The sequence below is a fragment of the Neurospora tetrasperma genome (assembly GCF_000213175.1).
Source record: "Neurospora tetrasperma FGSC 2508 unplaced genomic scaffold NEUTE1scaffold_4, whole genome shotgun sequence".
NCBI classification, from domain to species: Eukaryota; Fungi; Ascomycota; class Sordariomycetes; order Sordariales; family Sordariaceae; genus Neurospora; species Neurospora tetrasperma.
In genome coordinates this window covers 2,226,307-2,243,955 of record NW_009799102.1, presented here as the reverse complement: position 1 = coordinate 2,243,955, position 17,649 = coordinate 2,226,307, and the positions used below count along the sequence as shown (strand labels likewise).

The 17,649-nt window shown below is 51.8% G+C and overlaps 6 protein-coding genes across 6 annotated transcripts; 2 read left to right on the top strand and 4 right to left on the bottom strand.

Annotated features, from left to right (window-relative positions):
• Positions 1-431: 431 nt before the first annotated feature.
• NEUTE1DRAFT_130569 (uncharacterized protein) lies at positions 432-1,428 on the bottom strand (the record flags this gene model as incomplete). Its single annotated transcript, XM_009853960.1, has 4 exons — positions 432-925; positions 1,011-1,077; positions 1,151-1,209; positions 1,282-1,428. 4 exons carry the CDS (start codon positions 1,307-1,309, stop codon positions 432-434), a joined length of 648 nt encoding a protein of 215 aa, XP_009852262.1.
• Positions 1,429-2,373: 945 nt separating this feature from the next.
• Positions 2,374-3,562, bottom strand: NEUTE1DRAFT_65455 (uncharacterized protein; the record flags this gene model as incomplete). Its single annotated transcript, XM_009853959.2, has 3 exons — positions 2,374-2,725; positions 2,794-3,416; positions 3,476-3,562. 3 exons carry the CDS (start codon positions 3,560-3,562, stop codon positions 2,374-2,376), a joined length of 1,062 nt encoding a protein of 353 aa, XP_009852261.1.
• Positions 3,563-3,999: 437 nt separating this feature from the next.
• On the bottom strand, positions 4,000-5,134 carry NEUTE1DRAFT_84136 (uncharacterized protein; the record flags this gene model as incomplete). Its single annotated transcript, XM_009853958.1, has 3 exons — positions 4,000-4,266; positions 4,335-4,476; positions 4,561-5,134. The coding sequence occupies 3 exons, from the start codon at positions 4,999-5,001 to the stop codon at positions 4,100-4,102; spliced, it is 750 nt and encodes a 249-aa protein (XP_009852260.1).
• Positions 5,135-5,723: 589 nt separating this feature from the next.
• On the top strand, positions 5,724-9,429 carry NEUTE1DRAFT_65451 (uncharacterized protein; the record flags this gene model as incomplete). Its single annotated transcript, XM_009853957.1, has 5 exons — positions 5,724-5,820; positions 5,883-5,928; positions 5,985-6,026; positions 6,082-8,778; positions 8,845-9,429. 2 exons carry the CDS (start codon positions 6,365-6,367, stop codon positions 9,215-9,217), a joined length of 2,787 nt encoding a protein of 928 aa, XP_009852259.1.
• A 259-nt stretch (positions 9,430-9,688) lies between these two features.
• NEUTE1DRAFT_123167 (uncharacterized protein) lies at positions 9,689-14,664 on the bottom strand (the record flags this gene model as incomplete). Its single annotated transcript, XM_009853956.1, has 3 exons — positions 9,689-11,346; positions 11,379-14,118; positions 14,380-14,664. 3 exons carry the CDS (start codon positions 14,662-14,664, stop codon positions 9,782-9,784), a joined length of 4,590 nt encoding a protein of 1,529 aa, XP_009852258.1.
• A 1,203-nt stretch (positions 14,665-15,867) lies between these two features.
• NEUTE1DRAFT_123166 (uncharacterized protein) lies at positions 15,868-17,580 on the top strand (the record flags this gene model as incomplete). The annotated part of the gene is made up of 5 exons (XM_009853955.1): positions 15,868-15,893; positions 16,005-16,045; positions 16,234-16,362; positions 16,507-16,876; positions 16,970-17,580. The coding sequence occupies 5 exons, from the start codon at positions 15,868-15,870 to the stop codon at positions 17,484-17,486; spliced, it is 1,083 nt and encodes a 360-aa protein (XP_009852257.1).
• Positions 17,581-17,649: the final 69 nt, after the last annotated feature.

The window sequence follows — 17,649 nt, the reverse complement described above, 5'->3', positions numbered from 1 at the left end:
ACTTGCCTTAGCGCGCCATAATAACTATGCGCTCCTCATAGTTTTTGCGCAAACTTATCGTCAAAGCCATCTCCATCCCACCAACGCCGGCCTAACATGCAATCCAGTATTAATTTTCATTGTCACGTTATCCCTTTTTGTTGAGGTTAAACGACGCATGCCCTCCGCACTGGGTGTAGCATGTCCTCCCCAGTCCCCATTCCTTCTGCCATTACAGCAGTTTTGCGCCTTTGGTGAGTATGTGATGAAGCTGTGGCTGCGGTCAGGGTTCGATTTTCGTTACCGTACGGTGCCAGACACGAATCACCAATCCGAGCAGTCCACCCTCCGCTGATTGTCGAACATTGGTCAACCGGATAAGAGGTTGATGCATCGACTTTATTTGCTCAATTCCCCCGGTTTTCCCCCAACCCATTGGCTGTTTCCACTGTTTAAACAGGCAGTTTGAACTTCTTGCCCTTCATGACAGTCGTATAGTACACCCAGAAGAAGTCGGTGTAGAGCAACGTCTGGATGATGCCCGCCGCAACGGCAATATAGTCAATCTTGTGCTTCGGCTCGGTAACGTAGCGGTAGATCCAGTTGGGGATATACAGAGCGCGGTAGAGACCGAGGGCAAAGATGTAGTGGGTGGTGATGGTCTCGGCCTCGCCGGTACGCTGGAGCATGAAGAGCTGCGGAAGGATGGCGACGGACTCGAGCCAGATGGAAAAGGCCCACATGATCTCCCAGAAGTTATACTGGTAGGGCAAGAGGATGGCGAGGACGGCAGCGAAAGCCAGCAGGTATTGGACCTGGAAGGTATCGAGACCGGGATCGTTGGTCGGCTTGTAGGCGCTGACCATGAGGTAGATGATGTAACCGGAGGAAGCAATGAAGAGAATCTTGAAGATGATGTTATAGTAGCTTGTCGTCCAGAAGAGATCTGTAAGTAGATATATGTCAGCCAAATGGTCTACCTAGGTGGAGGGACCGCAACGCATAGCTATAGCTTTCAAGGGATGGCGTACCGAGATAGCGGGTGACGTAGACGATGAAGTAGATGACTTGCGACTTGAAAGAGATGCCGGCGCAACTCTGTAACAATAGTGAGTTAGCATTGCCTGTCTTGAGGGTCGGGATGGACAGCCAGAGGTCGAGTTGTGTATACCTTCAGCTGCGTCATCTTATGGAGAAGGATAAGAATAGAAGCCAAGTGGCTAAAGTCCGCTGTGCCATGGTGACGAGTTAGTTAGCAATCCAGCTTCAACTTGTCCTTCCTCCAAGATAAGGTAAGCATACCGGCGACGCGGAAGATGTTGAGCGACATGATTGCGAGCTTGTCGTCGATGTGCCCCTATGGCGGCAGTTGATGTGCAGATAAGAGAGTAAAAGTAAAGGCTGCAACCGCAGCGGCGCCGTGTGTGTAGCTCAGCGGGTAGCTTTTACTGAGCTCGGGAAGAGGGATTGGTGGTGATGGAACCGTTGTGGTTTTGGTGTAGTGCTGGTCTGGATTGGTTGCCCGTTGCCCGGTGGCCAAAGTTGTTGTTGTTGTTGTTGTTGTTGTGGTTGTGTGGGTTGCGGTGTGGAGGACGATGATGCCGATGATGGAGAAGTGGAATCGGATAGATTCGGTCCAAGATGATGTTTGGAGGTCTTCTTTCAGCGAAACTTCAGTGGACTGAGCCTGTGGAGAGTAGGTGGTCTCACTGGTGTCTGTCCCCCAAAAGGACACGAACGCGATTCGGGCAAGAGCAGTGATCTTGGAGTGCCCGTCCGGTGGCTAGGTAGGTGCCCCGGGCCCTGCACGCCCAGACGCCCTGTTCGCGGGAACGGTCGTGGTGCATGGGGCTAAATCGGACATTTTACCCAATCAGACGTCGTAGAAAGCCATGCCAGAGCATGGTGCCCCTGGCGACCTTGCTTGTTCCTTGCTTCCTTCTCTCTGGAACATCTCCACACTGTCGATCCAGCCTGAATACCTTCCTCCTCTCTTCCGAATGTCCAATTTCGACTTCCTTTTGAAAGAATTGAATGAGGTGGGCAAGTGGTCAACATTTACCCCTGAAGTCACCCACCCTTAGAGCATAAACCAAGACAAGCAATATGACGGCTTTTAATCCACGAGACCGCCCGTCCATGAATCAAACACATGAACTATCTATGGTACATTCTACAATAACTTCGGCACTTGAGCTTACAATGTACACTTCCATACACTACACTTGACCAGAGTAAAGTCCCCGTTATTGCCTGACACTTTTGTGTGTGCAATAACCGTCATAATTCGCCAAACAAATCCCACTAATTCTAGCTGGTTACACGACGCCAATGCCCCCCTGCCTTCCCCAAACGCCAAAATGCCCATTTTGAGACCGAAACAGAGACCCCAAATCACAAGTCCATGCTCATCATCAGATACATCTCGAATATCCTCATAAACTTGGCCACAAACGCCTCCAGATGGAAAATCACCTTGGTACCCGTCCTAATGCGATGTTCATAGAAGGCCGACCAGTAGATTACATCCGCTTTCAGTGCGTCGTCGATCAGGGGGATCAGTTTGAATGTGAGCGTCTTCAGGATGATCGTCGCGGGGATACAGTGCGTCAAAAGGTCGTAAAGCTTCGCTCGGACTTGGAGGATGCGTGCTGGTGTATGCTCCTCCATAATCTCCTTGGCGATTTGGCCGATGAGAGCCTCCCAGTCCGGGGGTGGTATGGGCGTGCTATCTGTGACTTTCTCACTGTTGCGGCGTTTGTTGTTAGCAAATGCAAGGCGTGACAGGCCTTCGGGTTAGGATGTACTGCTTACTTTTGCGCATATACCGCCTCGTACATCAACAGCGCTCTGCGAAGATTCCTTCCGCTTTCCTCAGCTATCCTCTGGTGTAGACCCTTGACAATCGGCCAACCCTCCTTCTTCGCCGATGAAGCAAGGACGTCACAGATCTCTTTGTGTGTCGGAGCCGCTACACGCACCAGCAGGCATCGCGATCGGATGGGTGCGATAATGTTGGCTGTCGAGTTGGCGAGGAGGATTAGGCGCAGGTTGGGCGAGTACTTCTCCATGGTCCGACGGAGGGCGGCCTGGGCGTCTCTGGTGAGGTGGTCGGCCTCGTTGATGACCACCACCTTGAACCTCTGCTTCGCCGACAGATCTACTTGTTGTGTTTGCGCCACCTCCTTGAGGAGGTCCTGAACCACGACTCGGTCGTAATTTCCGACATCGGACGGGGTGATTTCGAGGTGGTACACTGATGCGACAATGTTGAACTCGAGCTTGCGGTTGCTGCTGGTTTGGAAAACACGGGCGTCGATCTTGATCTTCTCTACACCTGGGCCGTACAACTCTTTGAGAGTAGCAACAATCCGGGTCTTCTTTCCTGCGCCGGAAGGACCGTAGACAAGAAGGTGAGGAAAGTCACCGCTTTGCGCCTAAGAACGTCATCAGCGGAGACCTTCTTTTGCACGAGGGAACAAGAGGGTCTGCTTACAAGTGACCGTAACCTCTCCGACAATTCGGTATGATAGGTGAGGGCATCGAGAGACCTCGGCCTGTGCTTGTCAACAATAAGCGCCATCGTGGTGTGGTGATATTGTGGAGAGGAAAATGGGTTGACAAAGGAAGGGGAAAGAAATGCTGAATTGGAGGTGCATGGGAGACGCGTAGAGTTGACGCGCCGTCCAGAAAATCAATTAACAGATGACGGGGGAGGGCCGCACGGACCATATCACCCGCTTATACAGGTCCTGGGCCAGACAGTTGCCCGCTTTCACCATCAGTATTCTAGGCAGCTATCTTGAATCTTCTTAAGTTTTGCAAGGTTCGATGCTGGATATTGAATCTTCCATAAACGGACATCTAGGGATTTAATGGCATGGTTGAAAGGGTATATCTAGGAAGCCAGCATTGCTTGTTGACTCCATGTGGTGCTCTGGCCCATCCAGGTAAACTAGTAGCCTACAGTCACATTCTCAGAGCATCAAAATCAAAGTGGTCATGCCTGTTACGTCGTCATAATAATCATGAAATGGCCATGGCAACACTCTTTTGCACATTGGCCCTTCTGTTGTTCTACATAATGTTACAATTAGAATAGGCTCAGGGTTCTCCACCTCTACGAAGGAGGAGCAGCAGTGCTTGATGTGCTCGCAGCACTCTGGGTAATCTCTGGCATCAACAACTTCTTCCTTGGGTTCTTGAGGTCCTCCACCGTGAGGCCATCCTCCAACTTGGTGATACCAACCACTGGTGGGTCACCCTTCTTCACAAACTCGTACAGACCTATGACTTGTCAGTTTTCTACTCTTCTCGATCTTGCAAAGATATGGACCAGCATGTGCTGTTGTTACCTGGAAGCTTGTGTCCGGCCAGGCGGAAGGCATCACGGATGACCTGTTCGTGCAATTGTCCCCTGATCTCGAAGATAATCTGGTTGACGGCAACTCTGGTCGCCCAGTGGTCGAACGAACCCTTACCCTTACCCATACGCATCTACACCGGAAATGCATGTGAGCATCATGTCCGCTAACAGTCGGCATCCGACCTTCCCGGGCTGTGGATTGTTCAGCTGCTCACCTCGTTACCGCTGACGTACACACCGACGTTACAAGCAACGCGCTTGTACAGGCGGTACTTCTGACCACGTAACCTCTGCTTGATGGTGTCCTCGGCGAGCTTGAGCTGTTGGGCGCTAATTCTGCGGTGGTGATCGCGCATGCGCAGGCCGTAATCTCCCCAAACCACTGTTGTTCCTTTGGTCGAACCACCCGTCGGCACTCTGGGCCTTCCCTTCATCATCTTCTTCTTTCTGTTGAGGTTGGGCTCGAGCCACGAACCAGTCTGGATGGCGGTCGCAGAGAATAGGCGGACATGGGAGGCGACAGAAACGGGGGTCGGCGCAATGGGGCGGCGGACGGCAGAGGTTGCGAGCGACGCGGCGCGGAAGGGAGTCGCCGACGAGGATATCCTAAGGCCCTGGAAGGCGCTGAGGAGCGCCGAGGAAGCGTTGTGCTTCATTGTGTTGAAGGTTTGGGTGTGGACCGGACCGGGGAGGGGACGAGTGGTGGACGGAGGACGGAGGGAGGGTCCAGTTGGATGCCGGTCGCCGACGACGATTGATACGGATTCCCCGAAGCAGCGCGCGCACAGAGACGGGGACCGGGCAGAGCGACCAACTGCAATGGAAGGTGCTGCGGGCGCGGACGGGGCACGGACGGCACTTCCAAAAAATTGTGACCCACCAAAAAGTGTCGGGTGCCGGCCGCGACAATCTGCCGGACACAGCAGACAAACGGGACCTGGGACTCATTCATTAACTCCTCACAAGAAATGCAGCCGCGTGGGCGCAGCTCAAGGCAGCAAGTTGGCGAATTCTTGTAGAACAAAACCCCACCAGTCGCGACAGGGGAGCAGAGCCCGGACACAGACTCGCGTCATCCACTTCACCTTCGCGTCTCACTCATCATTCGGGCAATTGTTACTTCTTTACAAGGGACAAGAGTAGACCTGTTAGCTCTTTACCCTTCTAGGCCTTTTGTTCAACAACACTTGTTAGGCAGAAGGACAGCTGCCTGGACAACTCAGACACCAAGAAAAAAGTCCCAACTTCCCAACTCCGCCACTATAAGAAGATGCTTGCTGGTGTCATCTGATTACTGCATCTTCCCAACTGTTTGATACGTTCAATTTATCATCTCTGCATCTTGTGATTTCTTTTCACATACTTCATTATGCCTGCCGACATTCGCTCGTTTTTTGGCCCAAAAGGTGGCGCGCCGCCTGCTAAGCCGGCAACACCAGCACCCAAGAAGGAAGAGGAGAAGAAGACCCGGGGCAGTAAGCTCGAACCATGATCGCCATTACAAGCTTATCACACTATATTAACAATCTTGTCGCAGGGCCAAGGAAGGTAGTTGAGGACAGCGAAGATGATGAGGTTGTTGAGTAAGCTCAGTGAAAAGCATCTCTTCTCAGAATTAGCATCTAATCAGCTTGTACAGGGTCAAAAAGCCAACCAAGGCTGCGCCAAAGAAGAAAGTAGCGTAAGTATTTCATGCAACACCTTTCAGTTCCATGTCATCCTGTTCCTGCTGACAGACTATCTAGGGAACCCGTAAAAGGAGTTGAAACCGATGCTGCCAAGTACTTTGCAACCTCAAAAACAAAAACAGCTGCTGCGTCCCAGGCAACACCGAAAAAGACACCCGCGAAACCCGAGCCAGAAGAACCAAAAGTAGCACTTCGAACAAGCCCGCGGAAGAAAGCCACCCCCGCTGCCAAAGCACCAGAGCCTCCCAAGACTACAAAGAAAACCTCGACTACGAAGAAACCCACGACGGCCTACAAGAGTTACGACAAGGATGACGATGGCGATGCCTACATGGATGATGAGCACGATGCTGGAGATGACATATTTGCGGCGGAATTCAAGGGTGGCAGCAAGAGGAAAAAGGACGATGACTATGCCGAGGAGGACAGTGATGAGGAGCTCCTCCCCAAGCCCAAGCGAATTGCATCTCGCGCCAAAACAGCAGCCGTAGCCGAGTCTGACGACGAAGACGCCAAGCCTGGACCCAGCAAGTCGAACAAGAAATCTACAACTACTACGGCAGGGAAGCGGAAATCCCCGGTTGTTATAAGTGACGAGGAAGACGAAGAGGAAGAAGAAGTCAAGCCAGCGAAGAAGAAGGGAGCCCCCGCTAAGCCCCGTGCGCCAAAGGCAAAGAAGGATGCGGCGGTTGAAGAACTTGAGGACGTCAAGAAGATCCTCGACAATATCCCAACTATCGAAGCACCAGATGCTCCTCCCAAGGACCCTAATTTCAAGTTTGACTGGAAGACTAAGGCCGCCGGAGCTGGCAATGCGGGCCCACCCCCCATGGCGGGCACTGCCGACATTCCTGAGGGTGAAATTGATTGTCTGGCGGGTAAGACCTTTGTGTTCACCGGCCTGCTCAAGACTATCGCGCGTGAGGAAGCCCAAGCACTCGTCAAGCGCTATGGTGGCAAGGTCACAGGAGCGCCATCCAGCAAAACCGATTTCGTCGTTCTCGGCGACGATGCAGGACCCAGCAAGCTGAGGAAGATCAAAGAGCATGGGATCAAGACCATTGATGAGGAAGGCTTGTTTTACCTCATCAGGACTATGCCCGCCGGTGGCGGCACCGGAAAGGGGGCGGAGAAGGCCAAGCAGAAGCGAGAGGAAGAAGAGAGGAAGGTGCGTGAAGAAGCCGAGAAGTTAGATCGCGAAGAGAAGGCTCTGCGACTGGCGGCTGAGAAAGAGGCCAAGAAGGCCGCTGCTGCTCGCGGTGTTTCTGGTCCTGCCCCTGCTCTGCCCACACCGTCGTCACAGCTCTGGACAACAAAGTATGCGCCCACAGCGATGAACCAGATCTGTGGCAACAAAGCCAACGTGGAGAAGATACAGAACTGGCTTAAAAACTGGCCCAAGTCTAGAAAGTACAACTTTCAAAAGAGAGGCGCCGATGGTTCAGGTGGATACCGTGCTATTATCATCTCCGGTCCTCCTGGTATCGGCAAGACAACTGCGGCGCATCTTGCTGCCAAGATGGAAGGCTACGACGTGATCGAGAGCAACGCCAGTGACACTCGCAGCAAGAAGCTCATCGAGAACGGTGTTAGTGAGGTCATGACCAACACATCTCTTCTAGGTTTCTTTGGTGGAGATGGTAAGCATGCTGATGCCCGCAAGAAGAAGATTGTTCTCGTCATGGACGAGGTTGACGGTATGTCTGCTGGTGATCGTGGAGGTGTCGGTACTATGGCAAAGTTCTGCAAGAAGACCGAGGTGCCGCTCATCTTGATTTGCAACGAGCGCAGATTGCCAAAAATGAAGCCTTTCGATCATGTCGCCTTTGACATCAAGTTTCAGCGCCCCACGGTCGACCAGATCCGCTCGCGTATCATGACCATCTGCCACAGAGAAGGTCTCAAGATCCCGCCACCTGTCGTCAATGCTCTTATCGAAGGTAGCGGTAGGGACATTCGGCAGATCATCAACATGATCTTTACAGCGAAGCTGGATCAGACGACCATGGATTTTGATCAAAGCAAGCAAATGAGCAAGGCCTGGGAAAAGCACGTCATCCTCAAGCCTTGGGATATTTGCCAGAAGCTGATCGGCGGTGGCATGTTCGCCCCTTCCAGCACGGCAACTCTGAATGACAAGATCGACCTCTACTTTAACGATCACGAATTCTCCTATCTCATGATCCAGGAGAACTACCTCCGTTCCAGGCCCATGGTCCTGAACCAAAAGGGCTACACTCCAAGGGAACAAAACCTCAAGTACCTCGAACTCGTCGACGAAGCAGCTGAAAGCATCAGCGATGGTGATCTAGTAGACCGCATGATCCACGGCCCCCAGCAACAATGGAGTTTGATGCCCACACACGCCGTCTTCAGTACCGTCCGTCCCTCAAGTCTTATCGCCGGCCAATTCGGCGGACAGGCCCAGTTCACTTCCTGGCTCGGCAACAACAGCAAGTACGGCAAGCTCAACCGCTTCAACCGCGAGATCCACGCCCACATGCGCCTCAAGTCCTCGGGTGACGCCCAAGAAATTCGCCAGCAGTACATGCCTGTGCTGTGGGACAAGCTCGTCAAGCGCCTCGAGGTGGAGGGCAAGGATTGCGTGCCCGAAGTCATCGATCTGATGGATAGCTACTACCTGACGAGAGAAGACTTTGACTCGATCAAGGAGTTGGGATTGGGTCATATGGCGGAGGAGACGGTCAATATTGAGTCGCAGACCAAGGCTGCTTTTACGAGGATGTGAGTTTCTTTTGCCCCCCATTTCCCCACACACCTCAATTTACTAACCATCCCTCCCTTCCACAGGTACAACGCAGCCTCCCACCCCGTCCCCTTCATCAAAGCCAGCAGCGTCCTCGCCCCCAAGAAACTCACCAAGGAGGTGCCCGACCTGGAGGAAGCCATCGAGGAAGACTTTGAGGGCGATGACGCCGGCCTTGTTGATGATGCCGCGGAAGTTGATGAAGACGATGATGTGGATATCACCAAGGATAAGTATATTAAACAGCCCAAGGCGAAGAAGGCTGCCGCCAAGAAAAGTACCGCTGCTGCTAGCAAGAAGAAGGCAGCGGCGAAGACCAAAGATGAGGATATTGTAGATGATGACGAGGATGATGAGGATGTTGGAGCGAAAAAGCCGGCTGCAAGGGGAAGGGGAAGGCCTGCTAAGAAGAAGTGAGTAGAGTCCTTGTAAGGATGTGTGGGATGGGGGATGTGTGTGACTTGATAATGGTATAAGGTAGTTAAGGGAGCGTGGTGTGTCTATTTCAAATTTGTCCATGGTTAGGTTGTCAGGTAGTCATGTCATGGTAGGAGAACAACTGGAGGCATTTGCTATCGGGAAATAATGGAAAGCTGGTAACATGTCGGTATCCTTGTAATCTTCGAGCTATAACGAAAATGAAGTTACTTGGTCTGACCCAACTTTTTCTCTCAGGCTTTGAAAGAAGTGACGTGCCTTGATCGCCACCTATGAACCGCTACAAAGCTATAACAACCGCGTCTTTACATTTTTTTTAATAAAAATGAAAAAAAAACCAAGGTGTCTTTCTATAGCAAAGGTATCCGCTATCCAAAGACTTTGAGACTCGGGTATTCCAAACTGCTACAGAAATATCAAGAACGCAGATGAATCCAGGGAAACCTACCTTAACGAAAGGCTTGCGAATATACACTGAGTCGTCACCATCTCTTCATCCGTCTTCCTGTCCGTGACCATAGCAGAGACTGTCTCTTGACTCTTCTAGTTCATGACTGTATCCCCATCCGCATCACGGCGATCAGGGACCTCTTCCTTTTCCCCGCTCTGCCCATTATCCGCGTTGGCGTCTCCATTCTCCGTGTTATGCCCCTTATCCTCTTTAGCAGCAGCTTTCGCTGCGTTCCATGCCTTCCTTTCCGCCTTGATCACCAAACACCCCTTCTCTGCCGCCCTTACCCTGGCCTCCTCCTTCGTCGCCGCTCCCGTCACGTCCGCCACCTGCTTCCCTCCAACAAAGAGCTTGCAAGAAAACACCTCGTCATGTTCCGGAGTATCTTCATATGGCTCCACCGCCACCAGCCCATCGTCAACGGCACTCGGCTCATCCTGAAACTCCGTCCCGCTACTGATGATACCTCTCTTGCTAGAAATGATCACAAACTCGGTACGCGTAGCCCGCTTGTTCGGGGGTGCCAGTATCTGTAGCTCGACATTGGGATGCATCACATGCGCCTTTGTCTTGAGTAAGTGGTCCAGCAGAGGCAAGAGGCCCATTTGGGTCAGCACGTGCTCGCATGCTTCCCACGAGCCGGAGTCGACCCACACGGCTCCGATGAGCGATTCGACAATGTCCGAGTAGAACTTCTGGGGGCCCATGCGCGCCAGTAGGGCCCACGGCAGCGTGTTCTGCTTCCAAATCGCATCGCGAATGTCGTCTCTGAGGGCGAGGTAGCGTTCTATGGTGGCGGTCTGGGTGGCTCCGACCTGTGGCGAGTTGTGGCGCATGAAGCGCCAGAAGGGCCAATCCTCCTTGTTGGAGACTAGGCTCGCAGGTGTTATCCTGCTTTGGGATGAGGGAAGGAGGCCGAGCGCGTCCAGATTAGTAGGGTCGATCTCGTTGATGTCCGTCTGCATGATGACCCATTCCATGGCCAGGAAAGCCATGATGTCGGCGGTGACGACGGAGGAGAGGTGCTCGTGCATGTCGTTGTGCGCGAGCTCGTTGGGGCCTGTCTCGGCCATGAGACGCTTGACGACGATGACGTCGAGGATGGCGTCGCCGAGGAACTCGAGAAGTTCGTAGCAGGATTCGTTGGTACTGAGACCTGCGCAGGACGGGTGCGTCATGGCCTCGATTAGGAGTGACTTTTTGTGAAAAGTGTAGCTCATGGCCTTTTCTAGAGGCTCTAATTGCTTGGAAAGGATGGCATCCTTGGGAGCAAACTCAAAAAGCTGGGCACGACTAAGGCTAATTTCCTGCCACTTGAACTGGCTGGACTTGGGAGTGGGGAGAAGGAGGGCGACGCACTCGAGTGCCTTTGACATGCCCCCGCACATGTATGCGGCGCCGATGAGGGACTCGACAACATCGGCTACCATCTTGGAGCTCATCTGCCGGGTTTCTGCCGATTCCGGGGACTTCATCTCATCCAGATAATCCTCGACAAACTTGGGCCGCCACTTCTTCGAGGCCGCAGAGTGGATGATGTACTCGTCAAGGCCAAAATCGCGAGATGCCCGACAGAGTCGCACGTTGTTCACGAGCTTGTCTTTCCATTGGGAAAGTAACCGTTCATGGTGGTTTGGAACTATGCTATGGTGAGCAGCTGCCGTGAGAGGTCTTGTGAGAAGCACTTACATAATGCTGAAGCAGTGAGGCAGGCGCAGAACTTTAAGATTGTATCGCCGATAAACTCCAATCTTTCGTAGTTGGTCGGGCCTCGAGACCCACTGCTGATGAGTGCGGTCGTAATGAGAGGCAAGTTATCAAGTTGCAGACAACCCAGACGATTGTACATCAGGTCCGCGGCCACTAAACTCATTTCCACTGCCCTTGTGAAAGCTGGGATGACTGCACCCACCTGAGCAAACACGGCCGGGAAGTTATCCATCCGAATCTGTGTGGAGGGAAGGACCTTTCGGTACAGCTTTCCATTCTTCGGAGTCCAACTGTCCTGATCTTGAGCTGCATCAAGTGGAATGAACTGACCCACGGCTTTGCCAACGGGCTTGCAAACCACGTATGGAACGTTCTCTGGAAGGTCTGCATGATCTGTACTTGGCTTGGATATGAGTTCGACCGGTGGCTTGGAGGGCAAGATCTCGGTGACGAAATAGGGCATGTTCCTCCCGTCTACGAGCCTCACAAGAGGAGGCTGAGGGGAGCTTTCATACAGTTGAGGGTCAAACTCAAGAGCTGCGATTCCGTCGACGTCAAGTTTCCTCTGGGTTGATACAAGGCGAATCGGATATTGCCTGCCCTGGATTGGGAATCGATGTGCAAAAGCCATGGCGAGCAAAGCATATGAATGGTCTGACCCAGCACTGGCTCCTTCTTGTTTGCGGAATTCCTGCATCTCTGGACTGGTGATGAGCGTTAAAGCAGAAGTGGCATTCCACCACAGCTTTAAATGTGCCATGAAAGGAACTGGCACGGGAAGTATAAACTCGAATTCGAGGGGTTTTTCTACACCTGGAACCAGAACTGTCAGGTGACGACTGTATAGGGACGCACTCTCTTGCCAGGCATAAGCTACCTCTGGCCAGGGGTCGAACTGTGTCTTGACCCAAATATGACCCGGATCGTCCCCAAGGTCGGCCAGGAAGTCAGATACCTTTGTAGGCAGCAAATTCTCATTGACTAATCCTGCGTTGTAAAGAGCTTTATATGCCTGAAATGAGGCATCCATAATTGCAAGCTTCTCCGACGTCCAAGTCCAAAGACTTTCGTGGCGACGTAAATCAGGGGCAAGAGATGCTGGCAGATGAACAGTTGCCTGGAGCAATGTTCGTCGACCAGGTGATGCTGGGTCCGGACTGACTTGACGAATGACGAAGTACGGTTCCTTCTGAAGATATCGGGATCTTGACGAGACCTTTGCGCAAAAGTGATTGAGATGGGATCTGACATCTCTGATAGTCATGCGAGCGCCAGTACTCTCGACTTCCAGAACCGGATAACTGCCAATTCTCGGATCATCGAGCAACTCGAGTTCTGCGTTTTGACGCATCTCGTCCTCGTACCTCTCTTTCATCAGCCGTTCCAGATTATGCCAGTCCATTGCGGACTCACCAGAGGCGTTTTGAACCATTAGATAGAGAGTGGAGCTTACCTCTCTTGCCCTTCCGCGACGCTGAATAAAGGATTTGATGTTTGATGGTTCGTCAAAACAAATGACGAGGTTGCAAATGGGAACGTCGATGCCCTCCTCGAGGACACTCGTTGCGACAAGTAGATTGAAGCGGCCTCGGCGAAATCCTTCGAGGGATGTCATGTCCTCCTTTTTTGTCATGTCCATGTGATTCCTCGCCTTTCCTGGCACACTAGCGGTGCCAATCATGGAAGCAGTGCGGTAACGGTCCTTGGTGAGCGGATGGGTGGATATGATATGCGTCACAATGCTGACCATTACCCTCTCCTTGACAAACACAATACCAACCGGGTCCTGTTGATGGGAAGCAAGGACTTTGAGCAAAGTCTGGACTTTTGGGGAGAGCTGGATGGGCTCTTTTGAAATAGCCGGAATGGGGATAGATCGTAATGCCTCGCCTATGTACCGGTGTTGGGCCGGAGGTTCCCCGCGCTCCAGTTCGGCCAACATATGCGAAACTGTCCTTGTGAGGTAATAGTCCGCCGCCCATGGCCCAATTTCCCGACGCACAAGGAGGGCCCTGTTGTAAACCCCTCTCAATTCTTTCTGGGCGAGCGTGTCCTTCTTGGTAACCATCTGACGAAGCTTCTCCCTAGCCCGTTCAGTGCGTTGTGCTTTGAGCAACAAGACATCTGGGTCCTTGCTTATATCAAGCCTGTGGTATGCTTCTAGGAATCTTGTCATGAGATCGGTTGGTGTTGGCTCGGTACCAGGGCCCTTAGAGTCGCCGTATGAAACAACGAGCATCTCCGGGCGGTTCACGTGTGCAAGAAGCTCTTCTCGATGTATTGTAGGAGTCCTACAGACTGCATCAAGGACTTGTTCAAGCTTTTCAATGTCAGCGAGGTTATTTGACTTCAGCGGGCTTGCCGTAAGACCGAGGATGCTCGGGACTGGTAGACCAGCCTTCTTTGCAGGGAGGTACGCCTCGGTCATCAGTCTGGCAATGGGATGGCTCCCGCTGCAATTGTGCGCTTCATCGATGACAATCAAGCTCAGGGAGTCCAAGCGGACGAAGCTGTGGGCATTTGCATCGAACAAGATCTGGTATGTTGACACCACGATACGAACGTTGAGCAAGACGGCATCCCAGACAGCCTGCTCAGACCAGCTGTCCACCCCATCCTGGCCACAGAGCATTATAGCCTTGACGGAAGGTATTTGTGATTGCAAAACTTGGTGTTGTTGGCGAGCCAGGGCGACCGTTGGCGTCAGGAACCAGATTCGCTAGAAAAAAAAAATGTTAGGCATTGGTTCGAAGAGAAAATGCCGGAAGGTTTTGACGAACTTTGTCTCTTTGTTCGAGCTCTCTGGCTATGCGAAGTACGGCACTTGAAAAGTATTAGCAAGAATATCCCGTAGTGGATTCTAGAGACCACTTACTTACACCTGAGTCTTGCCACTGCCAGTGTCCATCTGCAACCATCACTCGGTTAGAGAAGAGCCAAGAAGGGGCAAGGGTATGATGAAAGAGAAGGTATATCATACAGCCACGATGATGTTCTGCTTGAGGCTTGCTTCGAACATTTCTAGTTGATAAGCCCTCGCGGTCAAGGCAGCAGGGGTTGACACTTGATCGTTTAGCTCTTCAGATGGCTCTTTAGATGGCTCCTCAGATGGCTCCTCTAGAGCATTTTGATAGAGTTCCTTCAAGTCAAGGGGCTCGTCAAGAGTACTCTCGAACGACTCCTCCTCGCCGTCTGGGTCCTGGGAACTATCATCGCGATCGACATCCATCTCGACCGGGTTGTCTTTCCTAGGGTCCTGATCCATGGTGGCCGAGGAAACAACAATAGCAGTTTGCTTGTAGGCGTAAGAGCAGGAGTGGAAGTTTCGCTTAGAGAGTCGGGGTATTCCGAATGAAGGATGATAGACATAGCTAGTCGGTGAATATATATGTGATACGCTGCCTTTCGGGAACACGAAGAATGGTGGGGATGAAGATGCCGAGACCGAAGATATTGTCGCTGGTGGTGGTGGTGGAGGAGGAGGAGGAGGAGGAAGAGAAGCTATTGAAGAAAACTCGAAACGGCCCTTACAGGCCAGCAACCTTCAACTAGAGCCCTCTAGGGTAGAAACTAGTCCAGACCGGAGAGGAAGTTGAAGGTTGGGTTGCGCTCGAGATAGTTGGAAGGTGGACATGTTCTTTGCAAAGTTGGGCATCTGGCTTCAAGCTGTGTCACAGTGGGTGCGTGCGTGCCAGCCGCAATCGACTTCGAGCCTGTTTCTCATGCACGAGGCCTACAGTCCGAGAAGATGCTGGGGGTTTTCTTCCAAGGCCGGAGTTGAATCCTTTGAAGTCCTGTCCTACCACATCGAGTAGGAGTAGTGTAGTAAGATGTTTGAAAAGAAGTCAGTTGTAATGTCACACTACAGTTTTGAGTGTAAATGAACGAATGGCAGGAAAGAGAAATGAAAGTAGTGTTCGAAGGCCCTAATTAATTGTTAGTGTAACAGCAGTGTTGGGCGCAGTTATCGTACCACCACCCTTGAAAAGGAAAGAAATGGACGCTGTGGGCAGCCCCTTCAACTTCACGGTCCACGACAGAAGAATCCATGGATGGCTTCCATGAGGACGGCAAGAACCCGCCACCTCAACAGGAAGTTGGAAAGGTTGATTTGATATTCTAGGAGCTTAGGTAGGTAGCCAGAGTAGGCACAAATCTCTCCCATTGCACTCTCCTCCGATATGGACATTACCTAATTGTCTTGAGCTTTCGCTCGAACCCTCGACAAGCACTGCCATGGGAGGGGGTTACATAAACAAACATCGATAGAGATCCATCCCTTCGTGCATTGAATTTGGACCTCGTGCATGACTTCAACCACCAAGCAATCCATCTTCGGATTCGACATCCATTCATCCGCCAACTTCCTTAAACCGATCTTTGACGTGAACATCACACTACCTCTATTGATACAATACAGTGTATCTGCGTAGTTTTACTCGGATCGTCTTGGTTTCTTTCAATAATCATGAAGCCACACGGGACAATGGAGTTGTATGCAGCTGGAGCCAACCATTCGTTGCAGCTACATTTTGCAAAACAAGAAGATATATACCAAGGCGATGCTGACGAGCTTTGGGAATTCACTTGCTTGTATCGCCATAGAGACATTCATACCATTCGAAGCTTTGATTCGCATACTATTGGTAAGTGATTTGGTGATCAACTAGTGTTCAAAGTTATGCTCCTTTCAAACGGCACGAACATACGAGTTTCTTCATCTCTAGAAACGCGATGAGACAATCCCTTCTCACATATATGTTGTCTGGAATATTACACCTTCGACCACATGTATCATTTCACATCGCTGACTCGAAATATACAATCCCAATAGTTTACCAAAAGAGGCTAAACAAGTTCATCACAAAAGCAGGCCGCGTCCCACGGGACCACAACGCCCTACGCTACGTGGATGAGAACATCTACAGAACCTTCGCCAAGGCGAACAACGGACATGTAGCAGGTACATACACATGATGATTCCCTCTCCTACCCAGTCCCATGTTTGCCTTTAAGTCCTAATATCCCCCGTTCACCTGAATACATCACCGAGGCTTTACCCATTGTCAATTGCTACTGACTGACCCTACCACAAACGACAAAACAGTTTACAATTCCGAAACAGCCATGATCACCGAATACGCCACCCTCAGTGACCTCCTCCGAGACCTAGGGTTCCATTACAGACAGAAGCACGAGTTGTGGGAAGATGAACTGGTAAAAGAAGAGAGAGACCAAAACCGCAGGCCCTCGTCAAAAGAACAATTCGCCTGTGACTATGAGCACTATCATGCTTATCACCAAGTGATTCCTCGACCAACCGAGATCAGCAAGGTTTCTTACACCGGGTTTCCCGACATCGTCCAGCTACTTGCTCACTCGACCGGTTTCGCGGCCCTCTCTTCGACAGGGGAGGTGTACACGTGGGGTGATGAGCGGTTTGTTGGGTGCTTGGGGAGGGAGGTTAGCGATGAGTGGTATGTTTTCTTTCCTTGTGTCCTCTTCCCCTTCCGCCTCATGCATCCCCTACCTCACTCGGAACTAACAACACAAACCCCAAAACCATACAGCCCAGCTCAGTACCCCTCCCCCGTCCCCCTCCTGTCCCAACTTCCCACCGGCCCCGCTCGGCACCTCTCCATCAGCCCTACCTCCTCTTTGCTCGCCTGCCTGACAGCCGGCAACGACCTCTACATCTGGGGGGATCCCAGACAGTTACCCCCTTCTCTTCAAACACTTTTCTTCGACGAACGACGTGCCGACGACGATGGGCACGATTACAACGACGGTCCGGTCCCTGTGGTAATCACCGACACGGACGGGAACGAGGTGGATGGTATTGTGGACGTGGCTGTGGGCACCGAACACATGATAGCGTTGACGGACCAAGGGGAGGTGTATGTGATTGGGCAAAATTGGTGTGGTCAGTTGGGACTGGGAGAGGAGATTAAATGGGTGACCAAGTGGGAGAAAGTACCTTTGTCGCTGGACGATGGAGGTGGCGGGACTAAAAAGGAGATCAAGGCGGTCGCGGCAGGCCCTTGGGCGAGTTTCTTGATTGTTGGTGAGGAGGAGAAGCGCATGTGAAGTCTGTTGAGATGAGTTTTGTCATGGGTACCAAAGTTGGCGTTGTGAAATTACTGGTCGGCTTCAGTTGCTTTGCTGAAAGAGCGAAACATCGATTTTTGCACAATGATCCCACTTTTGGCCTCACACACAATACCTTTGCCTGCTCTTACTAAACACTAAT